We start from the raw sequence: 17,983 nt of genomic DNA, 5'->3' as shown, positions 1-17,983 counted from the left end.
TTCACATGGGGCTTCAGGAGGCAGCAAGTAGGTGCTTGGCACCCCTGGGGGGGGTGACCTGGGAATCTCTGATGGGGGAGCGTCTACCCCTCTGCCCCCACCCTCCTGGCAAGGTGTCAGGGGTGTGGCGGCTTCTGCTCATGCCCTTGGGGCTGCTGTCAAATCCCCTGCTCAGAAATCTGCTCTGTACCCCCTGCCCCCCGGGACATTTCTCCTGTGCTCGGGACCCTCACCTGTACTTGGTGCGCACGGGACGTAGGCGGGACAGGTGTCATGCTGGCCCGTGGGGCCTGGTCCCAGCTCTCAGGTGAGAGTGGCCTACAGTCCCATTTAGGAATCCCACTGCAGAAAAGCCAAGAATCCCCTCTGGCTCAGAGAAAAACAAAGTGAACCTCAATTTTCAATTAAACACAGCTTTGGACTGCCATGAGGCTTCCCAGGGATGCCTGAGAGAACATTCCAGAACTGGGTGGGGAAGAGGCTCGGACCCCAGCTCCCAGGCCCTGGGGACAGTTGGAGCCTGGCAGCTCCACAGAAGTGGTCAGGGTGGGGGTCAGGGGCTTAAGCACCCACTCAGACCCAGCTCCTCATTCGGCTGGTGGACGAGCACGACTCAGGGGTAGGGGAGTGGATGGCTGGCCGGGGGCCGGGGGCTAGAGGCCGGGCAGTGGCCACAGCAGGAACAACAGGTTTTCACCCCAGCCTGTGCTAAGGCCCAGCTGGTCGCTGATCAACCCTAGGAGCTGCCGCCAGAAGGTGCTCAAAGACCAGAAACCGGGGCCCCTGGGTGGCTAATTGGTTGGGCATCTGCCTTTGCCCCAGGGCATGATCCTGGGGTCCTGGGATCGTGTCCCACATTGGGCTTCCCGCGTGGAGCCTGCTTCTCCCTCTGCCTGTGTCTCTTTCTCATGAATAAATAAAATCTTAAAAAACAAAACCAGAAGCCTGTTTTCACGGGGAGACCACACCCATCACGTCCAACGTGAATGGCAAGCTGTCCGCAGAGCCAGCACTTCGACTTGCCGCCACCCCGGGATCTGGGGGGTGAACGCGCGGGGAGGGCACGGGATGGGTGGCCGGGCAGCTGAGGACATCCGCATACCCGCGGGACACAAACCGCCACCAGGCTCCAGCACGCGGGGCTGTGGGCCGGGCCCTTCCCCCCGGGGCACACAAGCGGCCTGGTCCGACCCAGGATGGCCAGCACTGCTCTGGGGGTGCGGGGCCCCCGGGCCCGGGGTTTCCACAGCGGAGGAGAGCTGAGACAGAAGAGGCGGGAGGCCAGATCGTGCTTAGTGTTTTATTCCCAGCACCAGCCGTGCTCTGGACCCTCCCCTCCCGCAGCACCAAACGCAGCCCTCCTACCCTCCCGGCCAGCAGCCTTCATTTTCCGCTTCCTCCGAACTCAAACTAACGACTTTCCTCCGACACGTCCACTTCTTCCAAACAGTTTAATGATGAAGAAACATTAAATAGAGTTACTACTACAGAAAGGGGAACGAAGGGAGCCTCGTTTCACTCCGTGCAGAGGACGGCGACGCCGCGCTCGTAGAAGCTGCGTGGGTCCTCCTTGGTGGCGATCTCAAAGTCGACTGTGAAGATGAGGTCTGCCCGGGTGAAGTTCAGGTAGACGGGCAGGGTCACCTACAGGAGGGGGCGGACTTAGCACTGGCTCAGGGAGAAGCCGGGGCAGCCGATGGCGGCCCTGGGGACGGGCATGCAGGGAGGGGGCGGGCTTCCCCTGCGCAGCCCTGGGGTCCCGGTGACACGTGGCAGCTGCCGACCCCAGACAGCGGCAAGGGGCCACTCACCACATTAGCCTTTCTCTCTGCGTTGGTCTGCTTGACCCAGCGCAGCTGCGTCAGAGGAAGGACCGTGGAGATGGCGTGGGACAGCGACAGCTTGTTGTTACTGCACGTGGCCCCCTGAAGCTTCAAACCTGTGGGAGGAAGTCAGGACCTGTCGCCAGCACAAACGGCTGTGCAAATCTCTGTGATGCCAGAGCCGTGCTGCCACCCACGCCCTCAGGCAGCACATCTGACTGGGAGCGACGCTGGAGGCCACCAGGACCACCCGCGAGGAGGCCTGGGGCAGGGAAGGGGCACCTCGCGGAGACGCCCAGAGTGGCTGAGTGTGCACACTCCCTGGAACCCCAACTCACCCGTGACCCCAAAGCTGCAGGCATCAAGGGTGGCGCTCTGGGAGGTGGTGACATTGACTTCCAGGCAGAGCTCCTCCAGGGACCAGCTGTTGGCCTGAGCCACGTACTGCCTGGTGGCTGTGATGTATGCCTCAGGGACAAACAGGCCGCCCAGGCACACATGGATGTTCTGTGGGAAGCAGCAATCCCTGGGTGAGGAGCGAGCACCACCCCTTGTCTTGGGTCACACTGGGGTCTGGGGTCTGTGCTCATCCCCTGGGCTGCCAAGGGCAGCTCCTCCCCCGCCCAGGACAGCCACCACCCTTCCGGAGCGCCTCCACCACCTTCAGCTCCTTAGCGCCACCGGATGCGGCCGCCTGGGAGATGTTCTGTAGCTGTTTGATCCTCTCGCTGAAGTCGGACACCCACTGGATGACGGTCATGCCTGCGGGCACTGTGTAGTGGGACCAGCTCCGAGGCAAGATCCCTGCAAGCAAGGTGACCCCAGGCAGCGTCAGTTCTGGCCACTGGCAGGCACACGTGGGTCGAATCAGCTAGTGCTCACTGGCTTCTCCAGCTCCGCCCGCCTCCCTCTCCGGACCACACTCTGCAGGTCCCGGATGGGCCGTCACCACCTCTGCATCTGCTCAGGCCCCGGTGTCTGGAGCGCCACAATCACCCCCACATAATGTCTCATCAGCTAACTCCCATCACACAAGCAGCTGGGCCTCGCTACAACTCAGGCTCGTGGAGTAGGTGTGAGACACCTGGGGGCTCCCTCTACTTTTACACTGTGCCCCCCACTTATTTTAATTTGCTGTTAAGATTTTAATAAACGTTCAGGGAACAGCAAATAAAAATTTGGGGCCCTCTGAGCCTGACCTCCAGCCAAGGGCCCCCAGCTGCAGAAGGAAACGTGCACCAGGCCCGGCCCAGGACCTGCCGACTCTGCAGGGCAGCGGCCCCCGTGCCCCAGGCCCAGCCAGCTCTCTGCGCAGTGAGGGGGACGTGGCGAGCGCTGGGGAGCCGGACGGCTCTGGCTCCGAGCCCCCGGGCGCACACAGGAGGGCCAATACCTTTCACCAGCTCGTTTATGAGGGTGCGCAGGTAGTTGGTCTGTTTCTTCTTCCCTTCACACACTTGGACGACATCTGCGAGATCCTGGCGAACGTCCTGAAGTAACTTAGCTCCCATCTTCACTTCTCTCTCAAAGAACCTGAACAGTGGATCCTAAAATTGTCATAGAGACGAGAGTGAAGAGGGAGGGTAGGAGGGAGCCTCGGGAACCCCAGGCCTCAGAGCCCTGGCCTGAAGCTCATGGCTTTGCCTGAGCTCACTCTTGGACTGGACTCGGTATGCAGCAGGTCGAAGCCCACCGTAGCCTGGTTCCAAAAAGGAACAGTGGCTGCTGCCGCTTGCTCTGGGACTCATTTCCCCAGCTTGTGCAGACAGACCCCCTGCCAGGGGCCTCATGCTGGAGCCGGGCGCAGATGCCTGACTGCTCTGAGACCACGCTAAGCCCTCCAGGACCAGGGACACCCAGGCACAGCCCCGCCCACTCCTGGCCACCTTGATGTTCTCCACCGTCCGCTTGAGGTGGCTCAGCGTCTGTGGGATGAGGTGCAGCCAATTGGACGCGGTGGTGTGCAGGGTCCGCATCCAGGCAGGACGCCCGTCGGACGTGGAGTCGGTCCTTGCCTTCTTCTCGGTTTCTGCGTAGGCTAGGTCGTCTTCATCCTCCAGCATCTGCATCTTCAGCATCTTGCTGATCATGTCCACACCTGGGCCACATCCCCACCAGAGACACAGGGAGGGAGGGGGCATGGGCAGGAGAACAGAGGAAAAAGGACTTGAGCGTGCAAGCCATGTAACGCGTCACCCACGTGGTACCAAGTGGGGACGTGTGTTTGAAGCAGAGAGCAGGCCGGGCCAGAAAGTGAGGTGGTGGAGACAGAGGAAAACTGAGACCAGACTGAGCCTGTTGGGACTGAGCCAACAGCCTGAGTGCAAAGATGAGTGAGGCTGATTCCAAATTCACACGAATGTGCCGGCGCTGTTGTAGAGGGCTGGGCCCTGGGGCAGGCCAGGCTCCAGCCAGGGGGCCACTGCGCTGTTAACTCCACGGGTCCTGGGCTGCCCACGCCCACCGCTCTGCCTCAAACAGCCCCCAGCACAGGCCTTCATGTTGCTCTAGGGTGGACCGAGTGTGACGTCCCTGGCAGAGTGCTGGTGTGATGGTGGCAGCTCATTAGTATTGAGCAGCCCGATGCAGGCAGCTGGCTGCTAACAGAACAGAGTGGGGCACAAACCCTACAAACCATTTGCCTGGTGTGGGGCCCAAGCTGGGGTCACAGCAGGTACTGCCAGTGTTAAGACCCTATGTGATCTCAGTACTGGCTCCTGCCCAACCCCGGACCTGCTGGAACCTGCCCTGCACCTAGGCCTCCAACTCACAATGGTTGGCCAGCCCAGCTTCTCGTCCTGGTGGCCTATGGGGCCACGGCCACCTCACAGAGGAGGGCAGTCTGGGATGCATTTTAGGGTGTCCTCAGCGAGCGCTGTAACTAAGGATTCTCATGCAGAGCTGAATGGAACTGTCCTATCAAGTAGCTGTACGAGTTTGGGCGAATCATGAGTCTTTTCTGAGACTGTTTCCCATGAAGAGAAGTCTGGGTTAGATCAGTGGTTTGCAAGCTCACGGACACAGCCGCTGCCAGGAAGGCTTATTGGAGCAGATGGCTGGGCTCTCCTTTGGACTCAGGAGGTCTGACCCTGGCCCCAAGAACGTGCACTTATAATTAGTTCCAACGAGGCTGATGCTGCTGGACTGGGGACCACCCTCTGAAAACTGCATTAGGTTATTTTTTGAATAGTCTTGAAAAAGAAAAGTATAAGGAAAAACATTTTTAAGAAGTATTCTAATAAAGAAACTGAGGGTTTTAAAACCTCGTGTAATATTATACTTTTCATCTTCAAAGAAAATTAAGCGAAATTATGTCTGAATGTAAGCTGGAAACTGACACGTAATTTTCAGACCTTAGTGACCTGAGCCTAAACTGCATAAGAGACACCAGCTGGAACGGCGGGGAGGGCTGGGGGAAGGAAGGCGACTTCCCACAGTGGAGTTGTTCGGAGGCAAGGGAGGGGCTCCCAGGGTGCCGGGTGAGTGGGGTACCCACCCTGGGTGGTGAGCAGGACTCTCTCGGCGTTGTTGGGCAGGCCTAGCCAGGAGGGCGTCTGGGTGTCAGGAAGCAGCTCCACCCACTGCACAAACTCTTCTCGCCTGGAAAAGCAGCACATTTGGAAATGCCATTAGGCATGACGCTGGAAAGTGGCCGGCATGGCGAAGGTCTAGGTCACGGGGGCAGGCTCCTACCTGATGCCGTCTGGCATCTGAATGTCTTTGTGTCCATCGACTTTGCAGGCCAGCTTAAATTCACTGTCGAAACTCTTTGTTGTGAACAGACGCTCCAGGAAGGTGTTGAGCAGACGCTGATCGAACTCGTTGTCCACTCGGCCACCGTAGATGGACTGAGCCATCAAGGTCTTCAGTGCTGACCACGGGATCTTATCCGGGGAGATGTTTTGCCTCCCCTGTGTGAGGAAAGCTGGGACTGTGGGGGCAGGCCGCAGGGGCACCAGCGTACCCTGGCTTCACACCCTCATCACACAGGAGGACCCCCACTGTCTGCCACAACCGTGAATACTTCCGAGCATTCCCCTCCCACCTCTGACTCAGCAGCCTGCACTTGCCTTTGCCGTGTCATCCAGCCACGTGTCCACCGTGTCGCAGGCCGAGCGCAGGTCAGACTCCCCAAATTCATACTTCTTTGACCACCCCAGGGGTGCGTATCGTAAGCGTTCTTGGATGATCGCGTGAAACCAGGCCAGCAGGAAGTACAAGCGAGCACGCTCGTTGGGAGACTGGGTGGGGAAGGTTATGAAGGATGGAGTCCCCAGAAAGCAGCACCCTTTCTAGCTGATGCAATGGGGCCACTCCCCCAGTCAAAGTTTTAAGAAGAGCTTCCTACTAGCCTGAGCTATGAACACCAGGACTTCGGATGCAGCCATTAATACTAATACTGTTGCCAGAAATTAAGTGCCAATTTTCCTATTAATAAAGATATCATCTAATGACACTGTGGAGATCAATTATTTAGCCACAAAAAATGATACAGGAGGGGATCCCTGGGTGGCTCAGCGCTTTAGTGCCTGCCTTTGGCCCAGGGCATGATCCTGCAGTCCCGGGATCGAGTCCCACATCGGGCTCCCAGCATGTGTCCCTCTGCCCGTGTCTCTGCCTCTCTCTCTCTCTCTCTCTCTCTAAAATAAATAAAAATAAATAAATTAATTAAAAAAAAAAGATACAGGAAACAAATTTTCTGAAATTGTCAGAAAAGGCGGATTATGGCACAAAATAAAATTGTACTGAAGGATCTCTGTCTTCCTGCCTGCCTTGGGGGTGGGGACCATGTTTGGGAGCACAGGATTGCCTGACATCGACTCCAGATATCTGAGATATCTGAGCTCCGGCTAGAGCTCCACTGGAGGCGTCTGCTCACCCGGGAGCCTGACTGTCACATCCTTGCAACCAAACACGGTGTACATTTCTCTTTCGACTTTTTCACAGCAAGGGAATTTTGCCTGAAGTTAAGCAGTAAAATCTCCAGCACAGTTAGCCACTCTGGTGTTTCTGAGAGGTGTGGAGATCTGCTTCTGAACTCAGCAATGGGACTCGGCGTCTTGGATTATCCCGACAGTGTGCCAGGAGAAAGCAACTTTACCTTGCATATCCGTGAGACAGGGATGCTGCTGAACGTCCTCAGCATGTTGGCCTTCACCCCCGGGGGTGGCTCAAACACGAAGATGCGGCCCGCTCGGAGCAGGTTCACAGGCACCTAAGGCAGACACGGCCCCCGTCACCATTCTGGCTCACTTGCACTTTAGCTCAACCACACACATGCGCGCGCGCGCGCGCGCACACACACACACACACAAGCACACAGGCGTTTAGAACAGAAAAGAGGTCACACAAGCACTCACAGCACACACACGAGGCACGCACCTTGGGGTTGATCTCCATGGTAAGAAAGAGTCGGAAGCAGGCGTGTGGCTGCAGGGAGTGTAGCTTCTTCTCTAGCTGCATCAGCCACCCTGGGGCCAGGTGGACGTTCTTCAGCATCACCCACCTACAAAGGGAGAGAGAGAGCGACAGCCACACTTTAGGTTTCCGGTCAGAATTCTTGGAAACTAAGGCTTTCTGAAATAAAATACACCTACCTGCCCGATTTCACGGCTGTATTTATTGCTTTATCTGCTTGGTTGAAGCCTTCTGCTGAGCCTGGTGTCAGAAAGCTTAGTGTCAGCATAGCAGGCTTAGACCTCAGTGTTTACCATGAAATCTGAGGGGCCTCAGCCGGTAAAACTGATCAAGTATCCTTACCGATCGCAATTGAAGTGATCTGTGTGTTCTGTTCAGCTGCAAGGTCTTCGACGTGACCGCTGGCATCATACCCAGGCACAGAACACATCAGGACGGGAGTATTTGGCTTTACCTATAGACGAAGAGGTTAGAACCAAGAGAGCATCCCACTGGACGGTGTGCATCTGTTGAGGGGAGAGCCCTGCAGGGCTGGCCAAGTGGGAGTTTGCAGCGGGTGTGGCCCTATGAGGAGATGGTGGCAGGGAGTTGGAGCAGGTTATGTAGCTAAGCCTCTAGGGAGCCAAAGCCATACCTCAGTGTCCACGATGTGGGTCAGGTCGAGCGGCTGTTCCATGATGGACATGAAGGATTCCCCGAGGTTTGTGGAAACGAACATGTGGGCCATGGCCAGCAAGCGGTCAGGGCGGAACGCCTGAATCAAGAGCAGGCGGTGGATGGCGTGCCCGATGGGTGCTGAAACAACATGGGAAGGGTTGGGGGGGTGGGCATGGCACAGGCTCTGAGCTACCCCAGCTAGGACTGGTCTCACTACAAGCCTCTGCTTGGCAAATGCTCTGTGTACAAGAGTCAGCTCAAATGACACCTCAGAAATGACACTGCCCTTCCTGGTCCTCTCTGCCCCAAGGACTGCCACCACCTCCCGTCTTCAGCGGACACACCCATGACAGCACCTAGAGTGTGGGCCTCTTTGTGGGTACTGTGGTGGTTACCAGTTTTATTTACTTATTTATTTAATTTACTTATTTATTTATTTATTTATTTATTTACTTACTTACTTATTTTTTTGTTGTTGTTACCAGTATTATTTTTTTAAAGATTTTATTTATTTATTCATGATAGACACAGAGAGAAAGAGAGGCAGAGACACAGGTAGAAGGAGAAGCAGGCTCCATGCCAGGAGCCTGATGTGGGACTCGATCCCGGGTCTCCAGGATCGCACCCTGGACCAAAGGCAGGCGCTAAACTGCTGAGCCACCCAGGGATCCCTGTTACTTTTTTTTTTTTTTTTCCCTGTTACCAGTTTTAAGTGACTCCACCCACACCTGTTCATTGCAGGTCAAACACCTAAAGGTTCTTAGCCATGTCTAGAGAAGATGCTAGCAATCGCCAGCCTCACCCGGCTGAGCTGCAGCCCCACCTAAGCTGGCTAGCACAGGGCTTTGGGGACCACGCTCAGAACAAGTCAATCTCTCCCTTCATGTTGGGCAAGGGCCTTCCTTTCTAGGCCTCTCTTGGTCTTCAAGCATGAGCTGGAACAGGCATTAGGACCTGATTTTAACCCTGAGATTCTTATTTCAGGAACTGGCGACTTTTTTGGAAATGTCCCTTCACACTCAAGCGGCAAAGCCCAATTTTACATTTGGGTCCAGAATGAAAACACAGGGGAGGCCCTGATGTGGGCTTACTTGAGGGGGCTTCTTCACTCCAGAGGTAAGGGACCGTCTGCTCTGGGGAGCTGCTGTCCAACCAGATGCCAAATTGCTGTGGAGACATGAAAGAAAGCATCACCATGGAGCAGAGCCCATTTTCAAGGGCAGAGAAGTTGAGATGAAGCTATCAGACGGCTGATGTGAGTACACAACACACACAATTCCTTACTGCTCATTTCCTGGAAAGAGGCCGGGAAGTGTTCAGAACACTCACCTCATCAGCCTGAACCTTTGCAATCAGATCTTTGAATGCAGGGAGACAGCTCAACCTCACAACCGCCTCAGCCTGCTCCACGGTCAGGCCCTGGATCTTGGGTGTGGAGCCAGCACTCAGGACAATCTCCTTCCCTCTTAAGAAGTGCTGGAATTCGGCATCGTAGGTGGGCTCCCTGGGAAGGGGGCAATAGGTTAGCGAGGGTCTCAGATTCATTTCTGCCTCCACTAGAAGAGTTTTCCCCCTTCTTTAAGCTCTCATAAAATGCCAGTAGGCAACCCACAAAATGATGACGCTCTGCAGGGGCAAGTGTGGTAGGGCGGCCGACCTTACCCGATGGTGCCCTTCAGCTTGATTCTGGCCAGCAGCATGGCGAAGGTGATGTGGTCCTGGTGCAGCATGCCCCTGGCCACGCGGTTGAATGCCACCTGGAGGTAAGAGCAGGCAATGCTGCTGTCCCCGGAGAACCACCTCCCAGCTTCCCTCCCCGGAGACAGCCAAGTGCTGGGCGCTCTACCTGGAAGAGATCCTTTGTTATGATGGAGAGGCGCTGCGTGTGGTCAGTGATGCCCTTGAGGTTTGGGTTCTCATACAGCACGTTGTGATAAATGTCCAGGAAAAACTGGAGGGAGTACTGGTAGAGGAAGTGGATCTGGAAGGGAGAGGGTGATGGCTGTTAGCTGGGAGAGCAGAGGGCAGCATGTGGTCCTGCAGCAGGGGGCTCCTGTGGTCACCTGCTTCAGAGATTCCATGGTGAAGTAGATGCTGCTGCAGGCGGTGGACAGCGGCAGGTACTGCTGCGACACGGTCTCCACCTCCTGCATGACGATGTCTGTCTCCTCCACCTTCCTTGTCACCTCGGCAGCCTCTCTCTTGAGGTTCTCCAGAGTTGTGATGATAGTGTCATCGTCCAGAATGCGCCCCTTCACCTCATTCAGGGCTTGCAGCAAGGACTTCTCCAGCTGACGCAAGCGTAGCTGGAATTCCCCTAAAAGATCACAGTATCCCGAGTTCACTAGCACTTACGCTCTTTGAGAAGGAGAGGTTGCCTGAACAAACCTGACGTGCTCTAGTCCCTTCAAAGTGCACCCCTGACCTGCCCCAAAACTCCTGAAGCTACGGACCCAGGAAACACACCTTGAAGTTTAAGAAGGTCGGAGCGCTTTTCATCCACGTCAGGCCTTTCTGCTTTAAGAACTTCATTCAGACACTGGCTCTGTAAACTGCTACGGGTGACCGTGAAGTTGACAAATGTGACCCGGGAACACAAGTCTGGTGGGAACTCCACCTGCCAAAAGGAGTAACAGAACAGTCCACTTTGTCACCTGAGCTGTGACACCAAGTGCCACACCAACTGTGTATCTGAGGTGTATCTCGTTCCTTACGGTTGGATCTCGGGTGGATAGGAAGATGACAAATGATGGTGACAAGTCTATATCCTGGTCGCCGAGGGTGATCAGCACTCTCCCCCCTGTTCGCCGAACCTCGCGGTTCAATACTGGATTCAACACTGGGTCATAGCTCTCCACGTCCTGTGTAGCACATGGGAAGTTTAACCATCAGGGATCTGCAGTATTTATTTTCACCTAAATAACAGTGCATTGACGCCACCCTCCTGCTCCAGATAAATGCACCTCAGAAGCTACCTACCTGTGTGAATCTGCATCGGCCAGTACGGTAGGCACGGGCCACTTGTGGGCCCTTAATTAAAACACTCAGTTCCTTAGTCACACTGGCCACACACGTGTCCACCACACTGGGCAGCACAGATCAGAGAACATTTCTATCACTGCAAAAGTTCCAGTGGATTGTGATGACCAAGATCAAGCAAATACTGTTTTGTTGGACTGACTTTTTACAGACCTTTGACATCAAACAAAGTCTTACAAAGTTCAAAAAGTACCACTGTTTAGATCCCATACTTCAGTTTTATGTCCTATCAACTGTCGGATGCACACACCTGCACCAGAAGGGGGTTCCCAAACCTCAGCGCGCTCTCCAAGTTCTTCCGGAAGGCATCGTCCAAGAAGCTGGTGCGTGTGATCTTGCGGTCCTTGTACTCATTCATGATGAATTCTGTGGCCTGGCCAGACGGGTCGATGATCAGCGGGTACCTGAAGGTGAGGCAGCAATAGAGCAGGTTCAAGGAGCCCCGACAAAGACAATGGGAATGCCGTACCCACTGCTCCAGTGCAGTCTCCAGTCTCCCATGAAGACAAACAGGACAAATGGTTGATGCTAAAGCCATCTTTTTGAAGGTCTTCTTTAAGGAGCTAACAAAGTCACAGACTCTCTGGAGCAGGGCTATAGTTAAAGTTTCTCTTCTCGCGGGGACACAGGTTCTTGTCTCAGCATTCAGTACATGCTTTTCTGCAGATGCTGAGCACACTACACTAGAGTTACTGTTTTATGTGTTCCTGACCTTCTAGACCCTTTAGGAACTTGGGTGTCAGCAACCATGCTGCAGCAGCACCCAAGGCTCATGGGCAGAAAGGGTTTAAACCACCAGGGACCCTGACAAATGGCAGATGCAACTTAGTTCTCAGAAGGAGCCTGTGAGAAGGTACCGTCAGCATCAGCACATTTCTTTTACGAACAAACAAGATGGGATACTAAGAGGCTATGGCAGGGTGCCCAGGGTCACACTGCCAATTAAAAAACTTTTTAAAAAACATGTACTGCACATACACGTGCTTGCATAAAACTTAGAAGCTATGAAAGGGCAGATAGTGGGAAAAACCACTCCCTTCTCCTGTATTTGGTTGCCAGTTTCTGGTCTGTGTACTTGGGAAAAGATCCAGGTATTTACAGACACACGTGGGGGAGTGGGTGTGGGTGCGTGTGTCCACAGGGGGGCCACACTCGCCCTCACATGGCACTTGCCCCCATTGCTCACTGCCTGCTGGAGTGGCCCTCTGCACGCACACTGTATGAGTGGTCTGGTCTACAAGGACCCCAGCCTCCCACCCCTGATATACATAGTGACGTGTGAACCAGCCCCCACGAGGAGCACCACAGGTGCTTTCAGTGTGCTGTTGGTCACATATGCAGGCTACTGTTGAATAAGTACCTAGGAGTGTGTATGTCTCACTGAGATGAACACAGCCCTGTATAGACCATGAGCATGGGTCGATGATCTCACCAGCACCATCTGGCAAGACATGGAGCCTGAGGGTTTGCTCCCAAAATAAATCACACCCACAAGTCTTCATCCTCTTTGTGTCCCTGGGACAGTGATATACGTCAAGGGCTCGAGGATTTGAAGATTCTGAGATAAAAACACCAAGGATGTCTGGGTGTGAGAGCTGCCGCAGAGGCAGCTCGAGCTCCCGAGGGCCAGGGGCCCCGTATGTGGGATGAGCCCTGAGGACCCCCTGAGCCAGTGCTAAGCCTGCCATCCCTCCAGTCATCCTCCACTTCTGACTCTGGCTTCTTAAGCCATAAACCAGATACCAGTTTCCCCTTTAAATCTTTTCAGCTAAGTATTTTCAGTTATAATATTTGGAGAGGGTCTGTTTCACTGTCCACTGATTCTCAGCCCTGCCAATCGGCTATGAAAGGTTACATGACAAAGGTTCCTTACAGAACAATTCAGACAGTCAGAAGTGAGGGTGAGGATCATGTGCACCCCACCGTCAGAGGGGCGCTGAGCCTGCCTGCACCATTTGCCTACTTCCAAGTTTCTATTCATTTCCTCAAAGATGCGTTTTGAAAAAAACAAACAAAAGAACGGGACCACTGCACGTAGAAACTTTTAAGCTGCTCTCTCTTTGAGCGAGTCCGTACCTGTTGAACCGCTTCAGCATGATGGCATTCTCTGTACACAGGTCATCCGCAGGTAAGGAGCTGGCTTGCCAGCGGAGACGCTCGTCAGCATTGGAGAGGTACTCCGTCCGTGCGATGTCTGTACGGAACTGAAAGGTGAGGGAAGTTACCCTTCCTTTTCAGAACTACAGGTGCGTGATTTCAAGCCAGGACTCGAACAGGTGAGTGGACACCAGTCTGGCCCACGCCTTTAACACCTGTTTGGAATTCCCTATGGACACTTACCTGGATGTTGGCTTGCTGCAAGTGGTGGGACCAAGTGGTGAACAAGTTTTGGCGCATCTGCTGGTCAAAGTAACCCGCATAGGCAATGAACGCCGCTGACAAGAGGCAGTCCCCAGCAATAGTGGACATCTGGTTTTTGAAAGTCTCACTTGTTTTTTCCCATCGTTCACGTTCAGCAGACAAACTCTTCAGGAGAGCAGTACTCCGGTTTACCTAAAGGGAAAATCAAACAGGATTTATACCATAAAGTGAAAATCTGTTCCTCCACAGGACTCTGGGTGGGCTAGAGACAGAAACAGACTCTAGTTGTTCACAGTCCCAGAGGAGATGGGACCCAGCTCCCCCACGACTGAGGAACCTAAGCAGGGTGTGAGGGGGTGCAAAGAAGCAAGAGTCAGCCTTGAGATGTACAAGGGAGTGGAGATAGGCCAGGAAGAGGGCCTGGAGTGGAGGGTTGGCCAGAGGGAAAAAACACTGCTGGCAGAAGAGGAGAATATTCTGCGAATTCAGGAGGAGTATCGGCTTGGTGATAGACACAGCAGTGGGCATGAGGCCTGGACAGACAACCAGGCCTTTGGTGACTCCACTGAAATAGAGGCGGGCAAACAGCCAGGCTGGGGACTGGTGTGGAGAGGGGGCTCACTGGCTGCAGATCGCCTCCTGGTATCCACCTGTCCTAATCAATGCCACTCAGAAAATACTCAGGGAAGCCAGCACGACCGGTCAGACACAAAAAAGCTAGCTGGCGGAGATGAATGTGGGGCACACACATGAGAATGTGTGTTAAGCCCTAGGAGCACCTCGTGTTAAACCCCACAAAGACAGAATTGAGGGGAGTCAGCAGTAAAATGGCACATGTTTGATGACAATCTTACTTTTGCTTCAACAGCAGCCAGGTCTGCTTTGATGGCCTGGGCCTCTGAGATGAGGACGGCGTACTCTTCCTTGTAGCGGGCGATGCTGGCTTCCAGGTCCCGGATCATCTGCTCTACCTCATTGGCCTTCTGCTGGTTGTCCTTGGCGTCATCCTCCAGCTTCTGCAGCTCATTGCGTAGGGGCTCCACTCGCTTTAACATGTCGGCATAGTTAAGCTGAGGAAGACAAATGGTAGTTATCCTTCACAAGTGACCAGCCTGGCAGTGGCTTTTCATACAGGAGCTCCCGGTTACACTGGCTACCTGTGCAATTGCCCATTTCACCATTGGCCCACAGGCCAGGGATGCCCGGTTCACAATCTCGTAGTTGTAGCTTGGGTTGGACATGTAGTTTTTCTTCATCTTCTCTCTTATGGCATCACTGCAAAAAAAAGGAATTGTAGTTCTAAGCACATGTAGAGTGAACGTAGTAGAGTTTTTAGGAACCCAAAATGTGAAGGCTGGTTCCCATCCACTGCCCCCACAACCAGACCCACCCATGTTCCATGTAACAGTGGCAACTGCTGCCAGGAAGGCCTCTGACCCTCCTGCCCCCACCCTCCCCTGACGTGAGGCAGTGTCTGACATCAGCTGTGTGGTGTGGAGGCACTCGCAAGTATTTGTGGGGATGGGGTAGGATTCGGCTCACAGCGGTCAAGGAATCAGAACATTACTGCCAGGGATGGGAAGAAGAAATCTGACTACTACTTTGAAGGAACCAGCCTGAAAGGCATTAACCTAACGGATGCCGCCTTCTAGTGATGCCAGGCCACAGTGACAGGGCCACACAATAGCAGGAAAACCTCCCAACACCTGAGCACTGTCTTCTACATCCTTCCTGGCAACGCTCACCTGATCTCCTCTGCAGAGAAGTTGACGATGGTGGGGATGAAGTTTTCCCTCATGATGATGGAGCGGATCTGCTTCCAGTCTGTGGTGCTCTCTCCCAGCAGCAGGCAGATGGACTCGAGCGCCAGCTTCACAGCAGCGGGAGGGTTGGCCATGGACCGCACCTCCACCAGGTGCTGCTTCTTGATTGATTTCACCGCTGAGCACAGGGGCAGCAGAAGAGGTAGGGGTGGGAAGGTGACAGAGTGAGCACAGTAAGGGGGCTGCGGCACAGCAGAGCTGTGGCTCTGATGAGGAAGGGGCCACTGCTCAGAAGGTCCAAGTGAGCAAGACTTTCTATCTTTAAACCCCCTGGAACAGTGTTAAGTAGCTGACCTTTTAAATAATTATGAAGAATTATGAAGAGCTTGCTGTACTGACCCCACACTAAACATTCTGGATACAGCAAGATGCTGCTTTCAGGAATGTCTCATAGGACCCCATTAGCTTATTTACCTCCATAAACTTAAATGATTTAAATATTTTAATACTTTCTCAGTGGTTACTCGGAAGTGAGAACTCTATTAAGTTCCCATCTAAATCTGACTCTTAAGGAAAATCTATAGTTTGGACAGCGTGTGTCACTTTCTCCCGTCCTATAGTAGGGGACTTCATGTCTGAAACAAACGCCAGCAGGCCACGAGGGAGGACAGGTCAGGGGCCTGCTCGGTTGCTGCTATAGCGTCCTGCAGGTGCCTGGTGGAGGAAGAACAGAGGCCAGCACTATCAGCGCGTAAGTTTGTGGTCGCCAGCCCGGCCAGGGCACACTAGGGCAACACGCACGCTTCAGGGCATTTCTGGTGACATTCAAGTCAGGAATTTGTAATAGCACATTCACGTAATTATCACTGGATCTTAAAAACAAAAACATGTATCCACATAAACCTTATGTTGTCAGCTGTCTCTCCTAAGAAGAGTTCTACTCCGGTGAAAGCAAAGCAGCATTACAAGAACTTTGCTTTATGAGATGAAGACAATCTCCAAAAAAAAGAAGAAGAAGAAGACAATCTCCAGTGTTCAGGAAAGCCTTCGGGTATTTACCATGCTCAGCCAACTCTCCACAGCACCACGGATGGAGCACCCTTTCTAAAAAGCCAGACCTCTGACAGCACTGACGTACCATTCTGGGCCTCAATGACAGCAGGCTCCACCTTGTCCAGATCTTCTTTGACACTCATTTGTTTGTCTGCTATCACTTCCTGCTGCTTATGCAGCTGTTCCTGAATTTCTTGGCTCATCACCTAAAACGGAAGAAGGGCTTGGCTGCGGTACTGGTTACTTTGCTGAGTGACTCCTGAACGACACTCCTGACCTCCCCCAGACACCGCCGCCCCAACCCATCAAACCCTGAAGACCACCCAGACTACACTTCCTGCTCTCCCCACAGACTGCCAGCGGGGGCCCAGCTGGGCGAAGGCTCCTGAAGCACACATACCTTCTTTTTCTCTGCCTCCTGCTGGTCTTTCACCATCTTCTTCAGCTTGTCGTTTGCGGCCGCGTTCTTTACCTCCAGCTCTTGGCTCTTTATCCTCAGATCACGCCGGAGCTCCTCCACCTGAGGGACAGACGCCGTGTTAGGAAAACAGAATCGTGCAGAAATTACCTGGAAAGGGGTCCTCACACCAGCCCCCTGCCCATGACTGAAGCGAACCCCTGGGAGGTACCTGGTCAACCGTTTCTTTGATTTTTCTGAGCCCAACATTCAAATGCATCTGCTGCTCCTCCAGCTCGCTCCGCTTCTCATGGAACAGGTTGGCATAATGGTTAATGAAGTCCAGGTAGTGGCGGGGCGTGATGGCCATCGTCCTGCCCCCTCGCTTTGCCAGCCGAGCATTAGCCTTTTAGAAAATAGGTAAATCTTTTCACTCTTCGGGACGTTCTCCGTGATTTAACCTCCAAAAGCTAACTGCTCTGCCTATAGGGATGCCCGGTGATTTGGTGCATGGATGGAGCCCTCAGAAGTCACAGTTGAGCTGGGATCTCAGCTCAGCCTCCTACGAGATCTCAGGGAGCCCCTGAGACCCCTAAGCTTTCCCAAACTTCCCTGCAACACAGAGGTAACCTCGGTGACCTCACACACGTACTCCGTGTGAACAGCTCTACAACTGGGGTCGTGTGTGCTCTATCTCTTGCCTCCTGCTTATTTCCCATGGACACCAACATAAGAGATGGCACCAGGACAAGGGCAAGTGGCACAGCTGTGTGACCAGCTGCTCTGGCCCCTCAGGCTCATGTAAGGCAGCAGGACACCACCAAGGGAAGCCAGGGCCAGGCCACATTCTGGAGGCAATGGAGATCTGCAGGTGTGGCAAGGAAGTGATCAACGGAACACCCACAGACTCACAGCGGTTTTTACAAAGCCTTTCAGATGGGAGATTGGACTCTCCCATGATAAGGAGTCTAAAGCCAGGGTCTCCAAACCCTGGCCAATGAGCCAAATCCTGCCACTGCATGTTTTCTCCACACGGAGCACTAGTGCACACAGCCCTACCCATGTGTACATATGCAGGCTGTGGAGGCTTTGTGTACCAAGGCAGGGCCGAGTAGTTAAGAGACCCTCCTGGTCCACAAAGCCTAAACCATGAACGCTCTGGCTTTTTCCAGGAAAAACTTGCTGACCTCTGATCTGAATGGAGAATCAGCACCCTCCCCAACACACACTGGCAGTGAGATAACAAAAGCAGAGAAGAACGTTTTACAGAGGCAGAAGCCATAAGGCAGTGAAGGTCAATGACCCCAGAAGGTGCAGCCTGGTAACGAGGAGGAGTCACCGCTGACAGAGGTAAGAACAGGCAATGGCACTGTGCATAATACCAGGTACCCTATGGTCTCTTCTTCATTGGTTTACTTTTATGTTAGCAGGATGTTTAGTTTTTTTTTTCCCCATGACCTCAAAATGGAACC

General features: G+C 53.8%; 1 protein-coding gene across 1 annotated transcript in view; it reads right to left on the bottom strand.

The window, feature by feature from the left end:
• Window positions 1–1,286: 1,286 nt before the first annotated feature.
• The window catches only part of DYNC1H1 (dynein cytoplasmic 1 heavy chain 1), a 68,077-nt gene continuing 51,380 nt past the window's right edge, over window positions 1,287–17,983 (bottom strand). Inside the window, exons 49-78 of the mRNA XM_077910641.1 lie at window positions 16,744–16,917; window positions 16,515–16,634; window positions 16,200–16,320; window positions 15,044–15,239; window positions 14,456–14,573; window positions 14,153–14,368; window positions 13,278–13,490; window positions 13,014–13,141; window positions 11,188–11,341; window positions 10,613–10,759; window positions 10,365–10,515; window positions 9,962–10,215; window positions 9,745–9,879; window positions 9,561–9,655; window positions 9,228–9,402; window positions 8,990–9,065; window positions 7,876–8,036; window positions 7,584–7,695; window positions 7,421–7,481; window positions 7,206–7,329; window positions 6,925–7,038; window positions 5,894–6,064; window positions 5,517–5,734; window positions 5,320–5,423; window positions 3,710–3,921; window positions 3,217–3,370; window positions 2,485–2,627; window positions 2,162–2,330; window positions 1,812–1,939; window positions 1,287–1,644 (exon numbers count right to left, since the gene is read on the bottom strand). Coding sequence (XP_077766767.1) covers window positions 1,516–1,644; window positions 1,812–1,939; window positions 2,162–2,330; window positions 2,485–2,627; window positions 3,217–3,370; window positions 3,710–3,921; window positions 5,320–5,423; window positions 5,517–5,734; window positions 5,894–6,064; window positions 6,925–7,038; window positions 7,206–7,329; window positions 7,421–7,481; window positions 7,584–7,695; window positions 7,876–8,036; window positions 8,990–9,065; window positions 9,228–9,402; window positions 9,561–9,655; window positions 9,745–9,879; window positions 9,962–10,215; window positions 10,365–10,515; window positions 10,613–10,759; window positions 11,188–11,341; window positions 13,014–13,141; window positions 13,278–13,490; window positions 14,153–14,368; window positions 14,456–14,573; window positions 15,044–15,239; window positions 16,200–16,320; window positions 16,515–16,634; window positions 16,744–16,917 — 4,473 coding nt within the window. The 3' untranslated portion in view covers window positions 1,287–1,515. The remainder of the gene's footprint in view (window positions 1,645–1,811; window positions 1,940–2,161; window positions 2,331–2,484; window positions 2,628–3,216; window positions 3,371–3,709; window positions 3,922–5,319; window positions 5,424–5,516; window positions 5,735–5,893; window positions 6,065–6,924; window positions 7,039–7,205; window positions 7,330–7,420; window positions 7,482–7,583; window positions 7,696–7,875; window positions 8,037–8,989; window positions 9,066–9,227; window positions 9,403–9,560; window positions 9,656–9,744; window positions 9,880–9,961; window positions 10,216–10,364; window positions 10,516–10,612; window positions 10,760–11,187; window positions 11,342–13,013; window positions 13,142–13,277; window positions 13,491–14,152; window positions 14,369–14,455; window positions 14,574–15,043; window positions 15,240–16,199; window positions 16,321–16,514; window positions 16,635–16,743; window positions 16,918–17,983) is intronic.

Source organism: Canis aureus, chromosome 9 (assembly GCF_053574225.1).
Source record: "Canis aureus isolate CA01 chromosome 9, VMU_Caureus_v.1.0, whole genome shotgun sequence".
NCBI lineage: Eukaryota > Metazoa > Chordata > Mammalia > Carnivora > Canidae > Canis > Canis aureus.
This window is presented reverse-complemented; position numbering and strand designations above follow the sequence as displayed.